General features: G+C 41.1%; 1 protein-coding gene across 9 annotated transcripts in view; it reads left to right on the top strand.

Annotated features, from left to right (window-relative positions):
* Positions 1-18,508, top strand: part of LOC101920115 (dual specificity calcium/calmodulin-dependent 3',5'-cyclic nucleotide phosphodiesterase 1C) — a 372,306-nt gene that overhangs the window by 277,932 nt on the left and 75,866 nt on the right. For all 9 annotated transcript variants that reach the window (XM_055805463.1, XM_055805455.1, XM_055805462.1 and 6 more), the window contains 4 exons: positions 8,354-8,467; positions 9,332-9,514; positions 11,635-11,701; positions 17,284-17,400. In XM_055805463.1, the coding sequence (XP_055661438.1) occupies positions 9,429-9,514; positions 11,635-11,701; positions 17,284-17,400 (270 nt within the window). In that variant the 5' untranslated portion in view covers positions 8,354-8,467; positions 9,332-9,428. The remainder of the gene's footprint in view (positions 1-8,353; positions 8,468-9,331; positions 9,515-11,634; positions 11,702-17,283; positions 17,401-18,508) is intronic.

The following is an 18,508-nucleotide window of genomic DNA, read 5'->3' on the forward strand; positions in this document are numbered from 1 at the left end:
AGAAGTAGTCTGCCAAAAGGAAAGCTTACTTTGGGAAACACCAGTTAGAAGATGGCTAGTTATGAAAACAGAACCTTTCTTTCTCTCCCACATCGGAAGTTTACCCTTGTTCAGCTCTCAGTTTATTCAGTGGAAAGAGTCATCTCACCTCATCTCAGCTGTCTGAAACCACAATGGCTGCCTAACCTTGTCTTTTAGCTCATTTTTGTCATTAGTGGGGGAAGGAAGGCACACCAAAAAGGCAACAAACCCTTTCCTGAGGAAATATATAACAGGCATCTTTGAAGGGGGTTCATCCTGGCTATCCATCTCCAGTGATTTCCATGAGCATCTGTGTGCCACCTCTATAAAAGGTTAGTGCTAGGTGAGGTGGTTGACTTGAATGAAAAAAGACCCATGGCCAAGACTTCTAAAGAGCTCATCACCAAAGACTCTGACATCAAAATTTTACCCACATTAAGGCTTTTTATTGCTTACGTTTTCTGATTCAGTTCCCAAAGTCAGAACCCAAGAATGGGGAAGGTGCTTGCACGTGAGAGGACAGCACACTCTTTAGAAGTCTGCAGTAGCAGGACATGGAGAGAAGGGAAATTCAAAGGATTTGGTGCTGAGGAGTTGCTGGCTGTTGTTTTATTGAAAATTGTCCAGTAAGCTAAAGTTTACTAATTTGGGGGGCACAGGACTTCCCTTTCTGTAATAAGCATGGAGGAATTTATGGCTGTGAAGTGAAAAGGTAAACTATATATGATTTCACTTATAGTTGGCTAATGTGGTCAAAGGCTTATTTGACTGAAGGTGAGTTGAAACAAGCTGCTTGCCATCCTGCCAAGGCCACTGAACTTACCATTGTTGCATTTTCATGTTTCTAAATAATACAAAACCAATCAATTACTTCTATATCTTTAATATTATTATTTCTTTTTTATTTAAAGAAGCCTATTTCAGGAAACATGAGGAAGGCAAAATAATTATTTGGGAAATTGCTTGTAGTTTCTTTTGGTGAAAAATGTCAGTGTAGCAATGCTCTGTGTTTCAGTGACTGCTCCTTGCAAAGACATGGTTTTGCTTCCTCTGGATGTTGTCACTTGCATTTTTCTATATCAAGCAGTGACAGAAGACAACTATCCAGCCTCATATAAATCCATGGGGTCACAGGCTGCCAGTTACTCTATTTTCAGTTGTGTTTTGAGGATTTTCAGTTGTGTGAGGATTACTGCTGGAGCTGGCTTTCTAGGTTGTATCTTTTCCTCAGTGGCTCACACATGCTCTATATGTAGAGCCTTAGACTGAGATGTGGCAGACTGCGGAATGAATCATACCTGCAGACTGTTGTGAAAAGCCATGGTGAGCTCCTGGATTACTTTCTGTGGGCGCCGTACCCCTCCCATCAACCCACTATTTGAGTGGAACATCAAAGGCTGTGTGTGCAGACTGTGGAGGCATCTGTCCACCCAGCTGACTGAAACTGCTGCACATACGCATTATGCCACATAACCCCATGCAGTCTGCTCTGGGTACTTTTGGGCAGTGTTAAGTATCATGTGCATTTGCTTTGCAGTTTCTCTACACCCTAGCAGGCAGGCAGATACTGTCATGGGGCATCTGACGGGCCTTCTACATGCTCACTGCTTAGCTGGTCTGCAAATGCTCTCTAAACCCTGGTATGTCCCTGGAATATCAGATTTATTGAGCTTGTACATTATAGTGAGATAGCAGATGCACATCTATTTCTGTGTAGCAATTCTTGAATAGAAATATAGTTCACTGTGCAGTGAATGTCTGTTTCTCAAACTTTCATAATTTCCTACCAGTAATTGTGGTGGTTTTCCAGAGAAGGGTAAGGAATATATTGTAGATCAGAAGGCAGAGTTTTGTCGTTCAGTTCAGCAGATGTTTGTCTTCCCAGCCTGTAGGAGCAACCCTTGGTCTTTTTCTGTGTGTAAACTGAAGCTGGCATTTATGCAATCAGGATACTTCTGATTATTATTTTGTTCATTTCTAAAGCTTGTGGTTGATTTTAGTTATTTATTTTGGTTTTTTTAAAAGCTATTTGAGCTGGCTATCAAAAGAATGTTATCAGGAATGAGTTGTCTTTGAAATCGTTCTCTTGGGTTTTCATTACATAAGGGTAATTTGACTAACAAAAGCCACATAAACACAGACTGATGGCAGAAGGCACCTCTTATTCATGCCCTCAGAATCAGAGTGACAAGGATTTACTGAATCCAAGGCTGAAAATGTTCCTCACTAGTGTCTAATTGTGATGGCATTCAGTGTGCCAGTTTTATCTCGTGAACCTCTGTGATAAACAGGCCTGTGAATAGAATGTCCCATTCTGAAGATACTGCTGACAATATTTTGGGGGAAATTTTGTTTATCTAAACATTAAGCATGGCAATATTATTAGAAATGGTTTCTTATGTGGATGTAGCAGCTTGCATTTTTATTCTATATGCAATTGCAACACCTTTTACAAGTACACTCACTTCCATTGAAAGTCGGTGACATTTGAGACTGAAGGAAGTGGCTGAACAGCACAAAGTTACTTTGCAAGAAGAGAGAGGCTGTAAGAGCAGATCTGATTTCTTACAGAATGTGTTACAGGATGCTTTATGTTTAGAGGGAACCCCCAGACTTTGCTAATGGAGTGCAGTGTCAGCATTGCACTGGATACAATAGGTTATTGTCTGTTTAAGGAAATTTCAACTTAAATTTGAAAAGATGATTCCAAAGATTTGGAAACCTGAGGAATAGCAAGAACAGATTCTCTTCTGGGATATGAAACCAACATTCAGGATATGAAACCTGATGGGTTTTTGCTACATACACCCATTTTTGTCAGGCATCCGGAAAATTTCTCTATGCAAAACTTTCTTGCACCAGATGTACATCAGTAAAACTCCCACAAAGGAGTTGAGAAGGGATATTCTCACGTATAGCTGTAGCTGTGGAACGATTTAGTGTTATGAAAAGGGTTTCTCTATTTGTGTGTATGAACTACATACATCTTTGAAAGGAAGTAAGAATGACACATCTTTTCTGGGGTTATTGCGGCAGGAAGCCAATAACTCATTTTAGCTACCTGTGTCACTATTAGCGGGGGTGGGAGAAGTTCTAATTTACTCACATTTCTTAAAGTTTTTCAGGACATTTTCATATTTTGCAGAAAGATAAATCAAAAGCTTTTGGGTTTTTTTTTTTCTTTGGTGTGTTGTGGACCACATCTACCTTCTGCTGCTCCTCCTCAGATGGGAGACAGGAAACCCTGAATGATTTTTTCCAACCTCTATCTGTAGCAAACTTTTGTACACCCAACCCAGGCTAATAATCCACTCACAGGGATTTTCTGTTCTAGCATACAAGTCCTTTCTTCCACCAACCTGTTCTTTAGGACTGACCCATCAAACTTGATTCCCTCGGTCTATCACCTGAGCTCTGGGATGTCCAGTTTCAGCATATGTCAGAGGGGACCAAGCAGCAGTCGCTTCAGCCCAGAGTTCCCCTCTCTGCTGGGGGCCTTCGCTAGGTGGGCAGGGCTCAGTTTTGATAAGGAATTCCACTGCAGGCTTTCTTAATGCAACTTTTATCAGAGTTAGCAGAAGCTTGTGAATAGCTTTTGATCTCAAAGAATTAGTGTTAATTGATGAAGGAACGTTGTCTCAAGAGAGTACTTCACCAGCTCTAGCAGTGCTGTGTTCAATAGTTTGCTCTCTTCTCCCAGCTGTAATAAAAAATCTCTCTGCTTTCTACAAACCTCACCTGTCAGGTAGTAGGCTATTGCGGTTGAAACAACACATTAGTCAGGTTTAGCTGTCAGTATCAAACTGTTTAGCCGTTAATATCAGGAATAAAACAGGGACAAATATTCCCTCTGTGGTAATCTGTAATGATACCAGAATTTTTGATATTTCTTTTTATTATTATTTTTAATGTGCAAAGTGTTTTTTTCCTCAGCCAGCCCAATGGTATGAGAATGATTTCTCAGAGCAAAAGATTGAGTTGTACTGTTGAAAACGTGTGGTGAATCACAGCCATAAAGCTTTGAAAATAGATGCAGAGACTAGCCAAGCAGCTTTGCAGACTTCACACCGGTTGAAGGAACTTGCCCCAAGTATTCAGACAATACATGTGTTTTGCATGTTAATTGAAGCTGACTGGTATCCAGACTGCAGGGGTGTTAATCTTCTCTGAAGTGATATGTAATGCTATTTAAAAAAAAAAAAAATCAACAGCGTAAAAGCAAGCCCTCTAGCTAAGGAGATAAATATTTGTACACAGATACTGTTTTATTTATAACAGAGAAGAGAATGCTTGGAGCGGTTACTCAGAAATTTTACATTTCAAGAACACGCTGAAAACAGCTTCGCTTTTCCCTGTTATTCAGTTGGATGCAGAGCGGCTTTGGGTCTTTGAGCTGTGCATCTTTGAGGGACAGGGTTCAGTTGCTCAGTTTCTAGTCATTTGCTTTCTAACTCCCCGAATCCTATGATTGCTAGTTCCTCAGGGAGAAACGCTAAAGAGCGGAAGCAGGGCTGCAGAGCGGCATACTCATCGGATAACCTCTCGCCTTCACTGGGGACCCAGCCTGCCTGCTTTACACAACCATATTGCTCTGCTGAATTCAGTGGGATTATCTGTAGATACTCTCAGGGTATTTTGTGATGGATGCATATGGATATTTTCTTGGAAGGGCAGTGCGGTAGGCTGTGTTCTGGAATTGGCCCTTTTCCAAGACTTTACACCTACTTGAGCTCCCTCTGTGATCAGAGGAAGTTAAAATACATAGCATTGCTCAGGACTAGGATTTTCCTTGGGCAGTTAAGAGATTCATTCCGAGGACTAAAATGTGAAATAAGTGAACAGAACAAAGGCTCTCAGACTTTTCCCATAATACTTGGCACATATTCACAAAGAATTTACAGGCTGGAGGAACAGTTTCCCTAGAAATCTCATTAAGAAAGGCATTAACTGTATCTTAATATAATTAAACAACTAGATTTAGAGCTAATATTGTGTGACTAACCAGTTCTTTGTAATTGCTGTGCTGATGACCGTAATCTGAGAAACTTTTGGCTGACCTACAGCATGGCTTGCTTGTGGCATGTGCCATGGTCTTAAGACAGCTTAATATTAGAAATGGTTAACACCTACCTTCTGGCCTGGGATCTCCTTCTGCAGAGGAATTGGCTGCTTCTCCTATAACTAGTGCCATGGGCTTCAGCGGAACTAGGTCTGGTTGATCTTTGCAAATTTTCAGTTCTAAATTTGAAAGGAAAAGGGGTGGGGGGGGGGGGGAGGAGAAACAATAGGTTTTGATCAGTCTATAATGAACTTTTTAAAACAGAAGAGAACAAAACATGCTTTGGTTGAAAAAAGTGTTTTGTTCGTACAAATAGACAGTTACAGTAAAAGCAAAGGAAGTTATGAACCGGGTTCCTTAAATTGATTATGATAATTACATCAGTATGTTTCTTTCGGTCAGTAGCCTGGCAGACTCAGCATTTTCCTGTGAAACAGTGCAAGTGACTGAACCCTACTCACTTGCTGCACTGACTAGTCTGTGGGGTAAAGAAAGGACGTCAGCATCTTGCCCTCTGCCTCCGTTGCTTTTATTCAAGCTCCTAAAAATAAAACATGTTAGAAGTTCGTGGTGATGTTTTTATTTCAGTCAGAATGGCTTGGTGAATTTGATTGAACGCCGGAATTATTTCAGCCACCCTGAAACAGACTTTTTGAGCTAATAAATTTGCCTGGATGCCCTTCAGTGGGACAGCCCGGCCTTAACTTTATCGTCACATTTAGGACTAGTTAAAAAAAAAATGGAGATACATGAAATGCAAAGACAAACTATCACTGGGCTCCTATTTAGTAAAGGTAACTGACAGCTGCTGCTGTGACTCAATGAATCAGAAATAGTTATACATAATAGATGGTAAGACAAAGACAATATAATTTTTTTTCACATGAGAGCGGCGGATCGTGTGACAAGGTTTTATTATAACAACTGTACTTCTGTTTTTCCAAATGATTGATGTACTCAGTACTCTGCATAATCTTCTTTGATGATGAATGTTGGTGCCATGAAGCAACTGTTACTCACTGTGCTATTATTGAACATGAATTTTGAATGGCTTGTGGCATAGAGCTGCCGGCTATCTAAATCAATGAAACAAAAGTCAGGAAGAGCCAAAGATAATGTTCCTTCTGTGGCATTGACTCCTGTGGCTTGTGTACAAACAGTGTTTCTGGTAACTAGTTAAGGGGTCACGTCCCTGGACTCCCCATACACGAGATGAAGGAAGGAGGAGGCATGTGAACCAACACTTACTGTTTGGACATGAGAGTTGTTTGTGGGTTTTTTTCCTCTTCCTTCTTGCATTGGCAAGGAAAGCTGGGAGTGGGTTGGAGGGATCAATGTTTTGGCTCTAGGGAGGAGGTGAGTTTGTGTTCCATGTGTGCTGCCTGAGGCTGGAATCAACATAAAAGGTGGGGGCACACCTTTTCTAGCTCTGCTTATCAAACACAATGTGTTGCTGCTCGCACCTGGTGGTGCAGTTGCATGGAAGAGGGAAATGGAAGCACCAAGCCATGTTTCTTCTTCCATGGGGCTGAGGCTGCTCCATGGATTCCCTCAGCTGGGTCCCAGAATTGGTTGAATGTTTTCCACCTAGTTTACAGAGATGAAAAGAACTGTGTTCAGTGTATTTGTACACCCACTGACCTTCCCATCTCCATTCTGACATCAGGAATGAGGTGTTGAACGATACTTTTGGGCTTTTGACTGCCGACAAGCAGATGAATCAATCCTCCTGGAGATGAAGGGTCTGCTTCTTGCACAAGTTTCTTTGTAAAGCTAAATATGTAGCTTTGTAGTATGTAAAGCTAAATACGTAAAGTTGTAAATATGTGTCAGCAGTACCACTGTCAGTAGGAGTGTTTTTTACGTGACCTAGCCAGAGGAAGAATTAATATTTTTTTATAATTTTTGTTCTCCACAGCCTTGCTGTTTATGTGGGGAAAGGGGGGAAAGGAAACCCAGCTGGGAAGAGATGTTGGTGCAGTACACATGGGCAGATGAACTGCTCCTCAGCTCTGCCATGAAATACAGCCCCATGGAGACCTGATTTCTCTTGATAGCACTGCTGCCCCAGGGGCATTGTGATACCACGGGAATACAGATACTCACTTTATTTTAAGAACTTCATGCACAAGTCTACTGTAAGAGGCTGGGTTCCCACTGAGGTTGACAAAGCAGGAGCAGGCACATATGTTGGGCTGTAGCTCTGAATTACATTGTGGGAAAGGTTATATTTCTTCATGGACTATAGAAATAGCTAAGGAAGAGTAGTCTCCTAAATTGAAGACAAATTTTAGATGACATGACTGCTTCTCCATTTTTGCATCTTGAACTGGACAAATGAACAACTTGTGATTACTGCTACACTGTTAAATGTGCATTTGAATATTTATTTAACTGCTGTTTAACAAGGATGAAGACATTCTTAAAAATGTTTAACTTGTCAAGTATTTATCCCATTGTCTGTTTAAAGGAATTACAATTTTCTTCTCCTATATGTAAGCAGTATAATCTTGTATTGTTTAAAATACTTAGATTTTACTCTTCACTTTTACATTTTCTTCTCTTTCTTCCATTTTATGTTTTTCTAATTTGCCACAGAAAGTAGAGTAAAGGAGAGGAAAAGACAAGAAAAGTGCAGAAATATATTGTCTTTGACACAGGAGATATTTTCTGCATAAATTTTTGTTTTCAGAAAGTCTATTTATGCCCCAAATAATAATAATAACCTGATAAAAAAACTTCCATGAATTCTGTTTAATATAGATGGAATAGTCTAAGCGTGACCTCTTGACCTAATGAAAATTGTAACCTTGTAGAGTATTTCTGCAATATTTTTAAATATACTCTTAATATAATTTTGCATTTATGTACAACAGTCATCATAACTGGCTGACATTTGTCAAAAGGTACTACTCAAGAAGTTACTTCCTTTCTTACGGCTGGAATGAAAATGCCCTCTCTTAGTTTCTGTGTTAAATTTCAATTGATTTCTCTTTTAACTTATTTCGGTATCAGTAGGGAATGGGCATAACTCACTGAATTATTTGAGCCTAAATATGACGTTTGTCTGGAATCAGTGTGACTGATCTTTGAAAAGCGATTTTTTTCTTGGTTTCTTGTATATGGCTTGAAGAACCTTGTAGGCTTCCAAAATTTTTCACCTGCCAATCATGTATGCTAGGTCTCATGTTGGATCCGGTTTTGAACTGATGCCTACTCTCAAACCTATTTCTTTTTTTTTACTAATCAGATTTCTGTTTTCCTTTTCTCTAGATTGCGGTCCTTGGTAAAGCAGTTAGAAAGAGGGGAAGCTTCCGTTGTAGACCTAAAGAAGAATTTGGAATATGCTGCGACTGTTCTTGAGTCAGTATACATTGATGAAACTAGGTGAGTTAAGTACAGATGTCAGCACTCTTATATGTAGTACCAATGACACAAAATTGTAATTTACACATCATTTGGGAAGGCTGTTTTAGCCAATATTTATTACTCACAGACAATATGTTTTTAATCATTAAAATTTTGTATTCTGCATAGCACAGATCTTCAATCCTTAGTCTAAAAGCTTCTTTAAATTTCCTGGAGCAGGGGAGGAGATCAAAAGCAATCATGAATTTAATATATATTCTCTTGGAGAAATATTTTCATAATAATTGTGTCCCACTTTTTCTGAAAGTTCCTAAATTCCTGCTCCTGCATTACTTTCAAATAGTGTTAAATCTTTTACTTGTATCAAGTCTTTGAAACAAAAAAAATTTGTTACTCCAGCTCATGATAGAGCTAGAGTGGTAAAACATTGCAGAGGAGTTCCCCTCTCTGTTCTGTGCCATTTCCCCAGTGCTAAATGCACTTGTGGAGTCACCTCAGATGACCAGAATGGGAAAGGAGAAGACTGTACGATACTAACTGGGTAGTTAGACATGACCATAAATGAGCTCTGAAGGGCAGAAAGGTCAGGAATATTGACAAGCTGAAGGTGAAAAGTCAGTGGGTGATTGTGTAGTTGTGCTTCAGAAGGCTGATACTTCTGGCTTGTTGGCCTACCAGTGAGTTTCATAATCCGATATTTAATTATGTGAAAGAACAGACAATCTGTTGAAGACTTTAACAGTTGTGTTCCATTAGGGCTGACAAACCAAAGACTTTTAACAACTGCTTAAATTAGAATATATGTGAGTTTCTTTTTAGTTAACAATGTTGCAGTGCTCTTCAAGGGACTCTGCTTACTCGTTTTTTGACTCCTCCTTCTAGGCGTTTACTGGACACAGAAGATGAGCTCAGTGACATTCAGTCCGACTCTGTGCCCTCGGAGGTCCGGGACTGGTTGGCTTCTACCTTCACACGGCAGATGGGGATGATGCTCAAAAGGACAGAGGAAAAACCCCGGTTCAGGAGTATTGTCCATGCAGTACAAGCTGGAATATTTGTGGAAAGGTAAAGGAGCATGTAATTACTTTGTTCTAGTAGCTGCCGAGGCACCACAAATTGTGCCTGTAGTATGTGATGACACAAAGACAGGAGGTGGAGGAGAATACCTTAGGCCAGAAGACCTCAAATAGCTAGGAGATGACTTTATTGAAGACTATTATGCGTCTAATGATGTTTCTACACAGAGCTGGATAGCACCTTGAAACCTGGGCTTAAGCAACAGCTTGAACTGGTCTGTTCTTGCCATAATACAGATGTAATAGCACAGCTGGAATAATTTTGACAGAGAATATGCACCTCTGCATAGCCCAAGGTCAGAAGTGACAGCTTTTAAAATTCAGTCCATCCAGACCAAGCCCTCCCTTGCCTCTGTTGGACTCTGTGGTCTAGTACTCCTCATGAAGTACTACTAAGAAACAGAAGAAAATCCTGTATCATGGTGTTACTGGAATGAACTATAGAGCAAGAGTGACGTGAAAAGCCTGGAGCTCAGGGAGGATTTCAAAAGACCCATGGATTCCTCTCAGCCTTCTCTGTTGTGATTTGCATTAGAACCTACTGCTAAAACTCATTTTACTTTCTGAACCCTTTAAAACATGTAGTCATTTCAATTCGTACTCACTTCCAATCTTACCTTTTCTTCTCAAGTGACCACTCTTCACTGGCATTCTTCCTTCAGGCTGGAAGGAGGGCTGGCACATGTGAAGCTGTCAGAAGACTTTAGGCAGCGGCAAAAATGGCAGGTGCCAGGTCTGTGCAGCAAAACTCAAGGCAGGAATGGAAAAGCAGAGCACCTTTTGCTGTTCATCAGAATGGCAGTGAGAGCCTACAAGCCCTCTGTGCTGGGCACAGCAGTGGACCACAGCCCTCAGAGACACACGGAAGCCTCCACTGGCATGTCTATGGCCTGTGTAGTTATCTGTGTACCAAAGTTACCGTACATGTGTTAAGAGTGGCAGCAAACTGTTATGAGGTGGAACCTGTCATTTCTCCTGTATTTGACAGGGTATTTGTGAATGAACCCTCCCTCTCAGTGGGGGCCTTGCTTCAACAAGGAGGTAAATGAGCTGTAGAGAGCTGGCTGCAGGGGGCTGTTTTCCAGCTGATCTGGATCACGTGGCCCAAAGGAGGAAGCGTTTAGATATGATACGGCATCAGAGGAGGATGGTGGCTCTCCTGAGCTCAGGGAGAGGGTCACTGCTTAAACTGTCACTTAGGAGAAGGCTATGGGTCTCCTTGCTGGATTGAAGAGGGGGTAAGAAATTCTGTAATTTGGGGAGTGGGTGAATGTAATTATGCAAAAGGGGCTGCCTTTTTTCTGGTCTGAGCGCAGAGCGTGGCAAATCAAAAGGGAACTGAAGGGAGACTTGACACAGGATCACTTCAGATGGGAAAAGAGAGCTTTCCATCATCCCCTTTTAGTCCTACGTTGCCTAAGTGGAATTAAGAGCGACCTGTGGAAAGGCATTTTAGCTTTAGCAGTGTTTCTGCCTTCACCAAGCCTGCTAAACACAGTGTGGCCTGAAAACAAGTTTAAAATCTGGTACATACTTCAGTGCTTTGTTTAGTGTGGTTGCAGATGTTGATATTGCCTTATTCTTTCTCTCTATCCCTCAAACACTCATACACAGCGGACAAAATATTTTATACCTATCTTAAAAAAATGCAGAAAAAGTAACAGCTGTACCGAACTGGAGTTGATTCGTTGCAGACAACAAATGATTTCTGAAGCATGTTCAGAATTGGCTTGCATGTGGACCAGCAAGGACTAAGGGAGCTGAAAGAGCAGTATGGTCATCTGCAGTGGAAAACGGGGAGCATCTTGTTTATTTGAGTGTAACCTTTCCCTCTGATGAAGACCTGATATTGGCATGTTCTCTGTGATGTCTTGCCAGGAAACCAAGCCATGAGATACTGGGGATTGTGTAGTCTCAAGTTAGGCTATACAATAAGAATATTTTAGAGCATATTGTGCAGGTTAGGAATAAGAAGGAAGAAAAAAAACCACATTCTGTTTAGGGTTTCCTGGGCTAAATAAGGTCTCCTGTAATGGTCTGTTGCTTTATGACTTTTGTTTGTTTTGATTTGTTTATTTATCCGTTGCCTTACCTGTTTTATTTTGCTAGAATGTACAGACGGACTTCAAATATGGTCGGTTTGAGCTACCCACCAGCTGTAATCGGCGTGCTAAAGGTAATCCAAATAAAAAGGTGTTGGGGGTGTTGCTATACAAAGCATCAAGACAACACTGTGATATTTGACTTGGTAAGGGGGTCTTAGCACTTGCCCTTTCCTTCCTTCTGACATTTAGTTTAGTTCACATACATTAATCATTACTGGCCTAAGGGAATATCCTTTGAATAAAGGAAAGAATAGAGTTCAAGGCTGTGGCCATTTTCAGGTTGTGAAGGTTACAGCTCTGTTCTAGATTATAGTGATTAAACTGGGGACTTAGTAACATGCTGGAATCAATCACAACCTCCCACAGGGAAGAAAGAAAATACAGATGGAGAGAGGTGGAGAAGGAAAAGGATCAGTTGCTGTGAGAGAAGGGAGTTTCTTGTATTGCTTGGCTTCAGGTTTTCAAAGCGACAAAACCAGTTTAGGAATAATAACCCTTTTATGAGTTTTGAGGTTTCAGAGGAAAATGAATTAGAAGTAGTTGGGGGGTGAGGGCGGGGGGTGTGGAGGTGGGAAGGAAGATTCAATCCATGGGACAATTGCAAGGTTCTTGATTTAGGCAGGAATTATGAAGAACACAAATACAAGTTAGCGACCAACTGCCTACACAGCAGCTTTGCAGATGACATGTTGCATGTGGTTCAGCCATGCCATGCAATGGTGAGAAAGTGATATGGTGGGGCAATACACACGGACATTATGTGTAAAGCTCACGAAACAATTCTACTGCTCTACTCCACACTGGGAAGACCTACAGGTAGGATACTGAATCATTTATTTATTTATTTATTTTTGATAGTACATGAAAAGGTGTGGAGGAACTGCAGAAGGTCCATTGAATGCAAGAAGAATGACCAAACATGCTTTTCACGTACAAAATGAAAGCATCCATCCAGACCTTCTTTCGAGTGCAGGTTGACAAGCGTTAGCTTCACTCCTGCAAATTAGATCTTTGTTCGTTTAGAACTAAACCCCATAGCAAGCTCATGAGAGGACTTCCTTATAATGGTACCTCTTCTCCTGGGTAACAATACTCTTCTCAGTGGTAACAATACAAATCCAAAACCCATTAGCTACTCTCAGCTGACTTAAGCTACAGAATCCCTCTCCTCTTTCAATGTTTTCAAATGATTACATGTCATCAAGAGAACTGATCATATCAGTAAGTTAAGACACGTGAATAAGCACGAAGTCCTTGACTAGTTTTGCCCAGAGTGAAATAATGCTCGCTTGGCCACTGTGTACTCTAGGATGTATTTTTTTTTTCCAAAACTCTGGAGAATATGTCTTTGCCTGGATAGCCTTGGGTTTGGTAGTGGATGTGATTGAAATGGGAGTTACTTGTTTTGAAGAACTCTTCTGTCTTTGAAATACTACTTCATCTGAAATTTCCCAGTCGCATCTCCTGAATGGAAAATGGTCCATTTTGTGGCTTACTTCAGTCCAGTAAAGCAACATGAGAAAACTTGACAACTCGCCAACTGCTTGGTGTGCTCTGTAAAACAAGCTTATGGTTTAAGCATGCCAAAGGGTGTAGGAGTGTACCATACACATCTCTTCAGCTGTTCTGGATTGCCATAACCAACTTCCCCCTTAATGCCCTGTTAATAAGGACAAGGATTGAGATGACATGGAGTCAAAACTAGCTTATTTTTGAGCTATGTGCTCTCCTTTTTGCTGCCGTGGCTGACAGGACATGTGCACTGAGTAACCCAAAGCTGTGGAATCAGCTTGGCAAAAGGAAGTTGGTTTTAATAAAACAATTAAATACTGCATCTTCTGCAAAAAATGCAGATGGAATGGTAGCGGTGCAAGTCCTAGGTATATAATCTCTCTTGCTTTTTCAGTGGATGAGGAGTTAGGCAGTTTTTTAATTTGATTGCCCAGCAGTTATGTCTCTCTCTGTCTCTCTTGGATACTGGTTTTTCTAGTGCAGTAGCCTAATTGCCTTTCTGCATCCCATGGGTGTGATGATGCAAGACCTGTTGCCACAAAAGGGGTGATGAGCCTTGTGTCTCCTTGGAGTGGTGGCTATGCATACCATGCATCTAAACATGTTTGAAGAAGTCGGTATGTTAATTTACCCAGTAATTTGTGGTGATCTGCTGTTGAGCAGTGTAGCTCTACAGGCAGAACTTGACATTAGCTAAGCTGCTGTAGTAGTTCCCTGCTTTGGAAGTGAATTTTTCAGCCTTTTTCGATGTCTGTGCTGTCATGGCAATATTTTCTGGGCTAGCTAATATAGAGGTAATGAACGCAGAACCTGTAGTTACTTGCAGTGACTGTAGTACAGACTTTGTGTCTGTGGCTAGAAAAATGCCAGGCCTGCCAGTAACACTGAGCAGAATAACATGTATCCCTGCATCTGCTCGTTGGCTTAGAAACCCAATCAAGTGTTGGAGGTTAAGGTCAGAGAGAAAGGCAGGAAATGGAGTATTTAGGAAGAACTGGTGTTTCCCTTCATGTTTAGGTTCCCCCAAGCAGTGGGGCAATGACCAAGTAATAAGGCCACAGGGCTGAGCAGGAAGACACCTTGGATCTCATTGCAGTGACACCCTAGTGTGTATATGTCTATGCATTAGAGCAGCTTTTGACTACAGGACTTTTTGAGGCTACAGGGCCAGTGACCTAGAGACATGTGTAGCACAGAAAATTTCCCATCCCTTGCTTCTGCTGCTCTCCTTAGGGAGAAGAAACAGTTTTTCTCCCCCATCACAAGACATCCATAAAGTTCTGCCTCTCTAGATCTCTTCCCAATAGAGGGGTCACTTCTGTGTTAGGTTTGTGGTTTTTTGAAGGTCATAAAATCCACTGATTTTCAAAGCGTAACTGGTGTTGCTGCAAGCCTCTGAGCAGTTTGTGACACTTTCATGATTCTGTTAAGAGGCTTTTTTCCCCTGGTTGTTCAGGGTATAATGCTGCTGTCATTACTGTCAATAGCAAAACTTGTGTTGACTTGACAAGAGCAGGGATTTCTCCCTTGGTATAATCTAAATGGCTGTACTGTGAAACTTGCCATCTATGTTGTTAACTGTTACTGTGTACGAAAGAACAGTTCAGATGTACTGTTGTGCAGTTTCACGATTTGGCAAATGTTATCTGCTGCAAGAACACAACATAAACTCCAGGAGAAATATATCAAGCAACAACCCCCATGTATTTCTACAAGCTAAGATTGCCTTTACAGTGAATGAAATTTCGGCATAGTGAAGACATTCTTTTCAAGGCCAGAGGACAAAAATATTCTATGCATGCCAGTGTTAAATTAATTTGCTTCATTGACTGAGATAGCTGATTACAAAATAGAAACACTCGAACCCCAGGAAAATAGTTAAAATTTATTCAAGTACTGAAAAATTATTTAGTTTATTTTATTACATATTACTTAAATATTAAAAATTAATGACATATTATTATTTAATTATTTAAAATGGATGCTCTGGGCATTCTTTTTCTTGCCCATTTTCTAAGTTTGTTCAAGAGCTTTAAACATGTTTTCTTGGTGGAAATTTTTCCTCTCATTGATTTTCCTCTCCAACACCTACTGAAAGTGTTGAAAAGCTGCAGTTTATGGTTACCCTTCTGTGACTTGGGCCACATATCATCTCCAGAGAAGCTGGACCCTGCCTTCAGTGTGTGGGCTCCACACGGTTTGTAATATCAACTGCTGAGCGAGCGATTTACTGGGATAGGTGAAAGGGGAGCTAAATCTTCAGCATCCTTGATAGTCACTCCCTATCAGCCTCTCTGTGGACCATACTTCCATAAGGGGCATACTCAGCTCTTGTGTAATCAGCATGGTGCTAGTAGCAAGGCTGTCAGGATCAGCCTGTGATGGAGAGAACCGGTACCAAAGACACTGATCTCATGCAGAATGTCAAAAACCTGTAGCTGTGCTGCCATATGGGTGACTGACCACACCTCGTGGTTAAAGGTCACTGTCCTTTGCGTTTGACTTGAAGTTAGTCCTTTCGTGGAACATGAGCACGGCAGCAAACAGCAAAGGTGGATTGGGCTTTAAGAACTTGGTAGATCATTGTAATTTAACGGTTTTGTTCTTGCTAAAACCAGGCGGCTGGACTGTAATCTTTAACAGTATTCAACACTGGTCTAGCCAACCTCCATTTCTTGTGTTGAGAGCAGTTGTGCATGTGTGTGTGTGCAATGTAGTCATCTTTCATGGTCAAAGTGCCACAAGGAGCTGGGAGGTAACCTGCCACAGAGTTTGAAAGTGGAGAGAAATGTCAGTGTACAGATGTCAATGTGTAATCTGTGGTTTAAGGATTGGAGAAATCCATCTGGGAAATTCCTCAAAGTTGTCAGCAAGCAAGAGAGATGGAGAGCTGGCCCTGTGCCAGATGCAGCTGCCTGGTTGATGTGTATTTTATTCTTGTAGCCCTAAGTCCTTCTGCACCTTTCTTCTTTGTTGCTAGGAAGAGGAAAAGTTCAATAGGATTTCAGGAAGATCCAGTTCTGAGATGGAGGAGCTTTACCTTGCTAGATAATGAGTGCTGTCAGCTCTCATGGCCTTTCCTAAGAGTTGAGATTTGAACTCAGCCTTCTGCAAGAAGGTTTATACCTTATACTTTAGCTTATCAAGGAGCTGGGAAGTGAACTTTCCCTCCTTGCTCTCTTGACTGACCACCCTGCAGCATGAATATCTAATTTACAGATGATTGGAACTTTCCCAACTGTAATTAGATATTTTCTCTTCTGTTATCAAGGTTGTTTTTTCTATCATTGTTAACACTTAATGTAACATTACTGTGATTTTCTCCTGCTCTGTAGTTTTCTGAAAGCCCCACTGCACTCGCTTATCTTTAAAAAACAAAAAAAAAAAACCCAAAAAAAGGAAAATTAGCATTGTGCTGTCTTTGGGCAATGTAAGCTGCAATCATCACAGTTCAGGATTAATCTTAAAATCAAAAGGAACTAAGTTGCTTTTTGGGGTTAGCAAGACCATTCTCCTAAGCAGTTATTTTGGTTGATTGAACAGGAAATGGTAAAAATATGACCATAGGTGCCTTTTTTTTTTTTTTTTTTAACGGCAAGAAACATATCACTTTATTGTGTTTGAAGCATGAGCAAAGCCTTGGAGTGCTTTGCACCACAATATAAAGTCATTAGAACTCTGTAGCAACAGCAAAAGCCAAAGGCTTTGATATAATTCAAAAGCATATCTTTTTTATTCCTGTTTCCTTCCAAGTGAATTATTTTTTTTCATAGACATAGCACATGGGTAGGGGACAAAGGAGGGTGAAATCAGCCCCAATAGGACCACCCCAATGTTTCAGCTACTAAAGCAAACCAAGATTCTCATCGTTGTGGATTCAGACTTTGCCAGTAAATTCTGGTGTGGAGAATTGCCACCTTTAGAAGAAACAAACAGCATACGTGTTCATAGTGGAAGCTTCTTAAGTACAAGTCATACAATGCTGATGAGTAAATTAAGACTGTGCAATGGTTAAATGGGATTGGAGAAGTTAAAAAAAAAAAAGCTCTATGCTTACATCACCACTCTAATTCTCAGTTTGTAGATGTAAATTGTTAGCAATTGAGTATTAATTAAATGTCTTTTCTACCCACTCTTGCAGAACGTAGACAAGTGGTCCTTTGATGTATTTGCACTAAATGATGCCAGTGGGGATCACGCGCTGAAATTCATTTTCTATGAACTTCTCACACGCTATGATCTGATCAACCGTTTCAAGGTCAGTAGTTAAAAGAAGAGTCTCTTCTTCTGTCTTGGATTTTGTTCAACTTCCCTCTCCTCCTGCTTTGTTCCATTCAAAATGCAATTTTAGCCCTTTTGAAAGTCTTCATGGACACTGTGCTTTCCCCAGTAAACAAGACCAACTGTTATTGAAATGGTCCTTTGAACTGCAATGGGACACCATGAAGTAGACTTCCAAACAGGCTTTGTTATGAAAACTATGGTAAATCTTACATTTGATTCACACATACTTTGTGGGAACGGTGGTGTCATTCTCCTGAGATTCACAGGACTCTCAAGCGTGCAGGCAAAAAAGAAGAGCTTGACTTCAGATTCAAATTGATGAAAAGAAGCATGGCCAATGGGTTGAAGGAGGCAATTTTTCCCCTGTTCTCTGCTCCGGTGAGACCCCAGCTGGAGTACTACATCCAGCTCTGGAGTCCTCAGCACAACAAAGGCATGGACGTGTGGGAGCAGGTCCAGAGGAGGGCCACCAAAATGATCAGGGGCATGGATGTGAAAAGAGTCTGAGAGGGTTGGGCTTGTTCAGTGTGGAGGAAAGAAGACTCCAGGGAGACCTTGCTGTGGCCTTTCAGTCCTTCAAGGGGGTCTGTAAAGAAAGATGGAGAGAAACTTTTGCCTGTTGCACTAGGACAAGGGGTAAATGGTTTTAAAGTAAAGGAGGGTAGACTTGGGCTAGTTATAAGGAAGACAATTTTGATGATGAGGGTGCTGAAGCACTGGCACAGGTTGTGCAGAGGTGGTAGGTGCCCCATCCCTGGAAGCGTTCAAGGTCAGACTGGACAGGTCTCCAGGCAGCCTGAGCTAGTTGAAGATTCCTTGCTCATTGCTGGATGGTTGGACTAGATGAACTTTCAAGGTGCCTCCCAACCCAAACCATGAAACTATTCTCTAATTCCGTAATCATGACAGAGGTTTGCAGATGCAAATGCCATGTATGTTTTCCTCCAACTTTGAGCATGTTTTCCTCCAACTTTGAGCAAGCTTAAATTTGGACAGCAGAAACACTGCTCTCAGATCTTGAACGTTCTCCCCACCGAGATCCTCTGCTGTCCCTTTTGCTATTGACACATGCACTCCCCAGG

This window comes from Falco peregrinus, chromosome 5, assembly GCF_023634155.1.
Source record: "Falco peregrinus isolate bFalPer1 chromosome 5, bFalPer1.pri, whole genome shotgun sequence".
NCBI classification, from domain to species: Eukaryota; Metazoa; Chordata; class Aves; order Falconiformes; family Falconidae; genus Falco; species Falco peregrinus.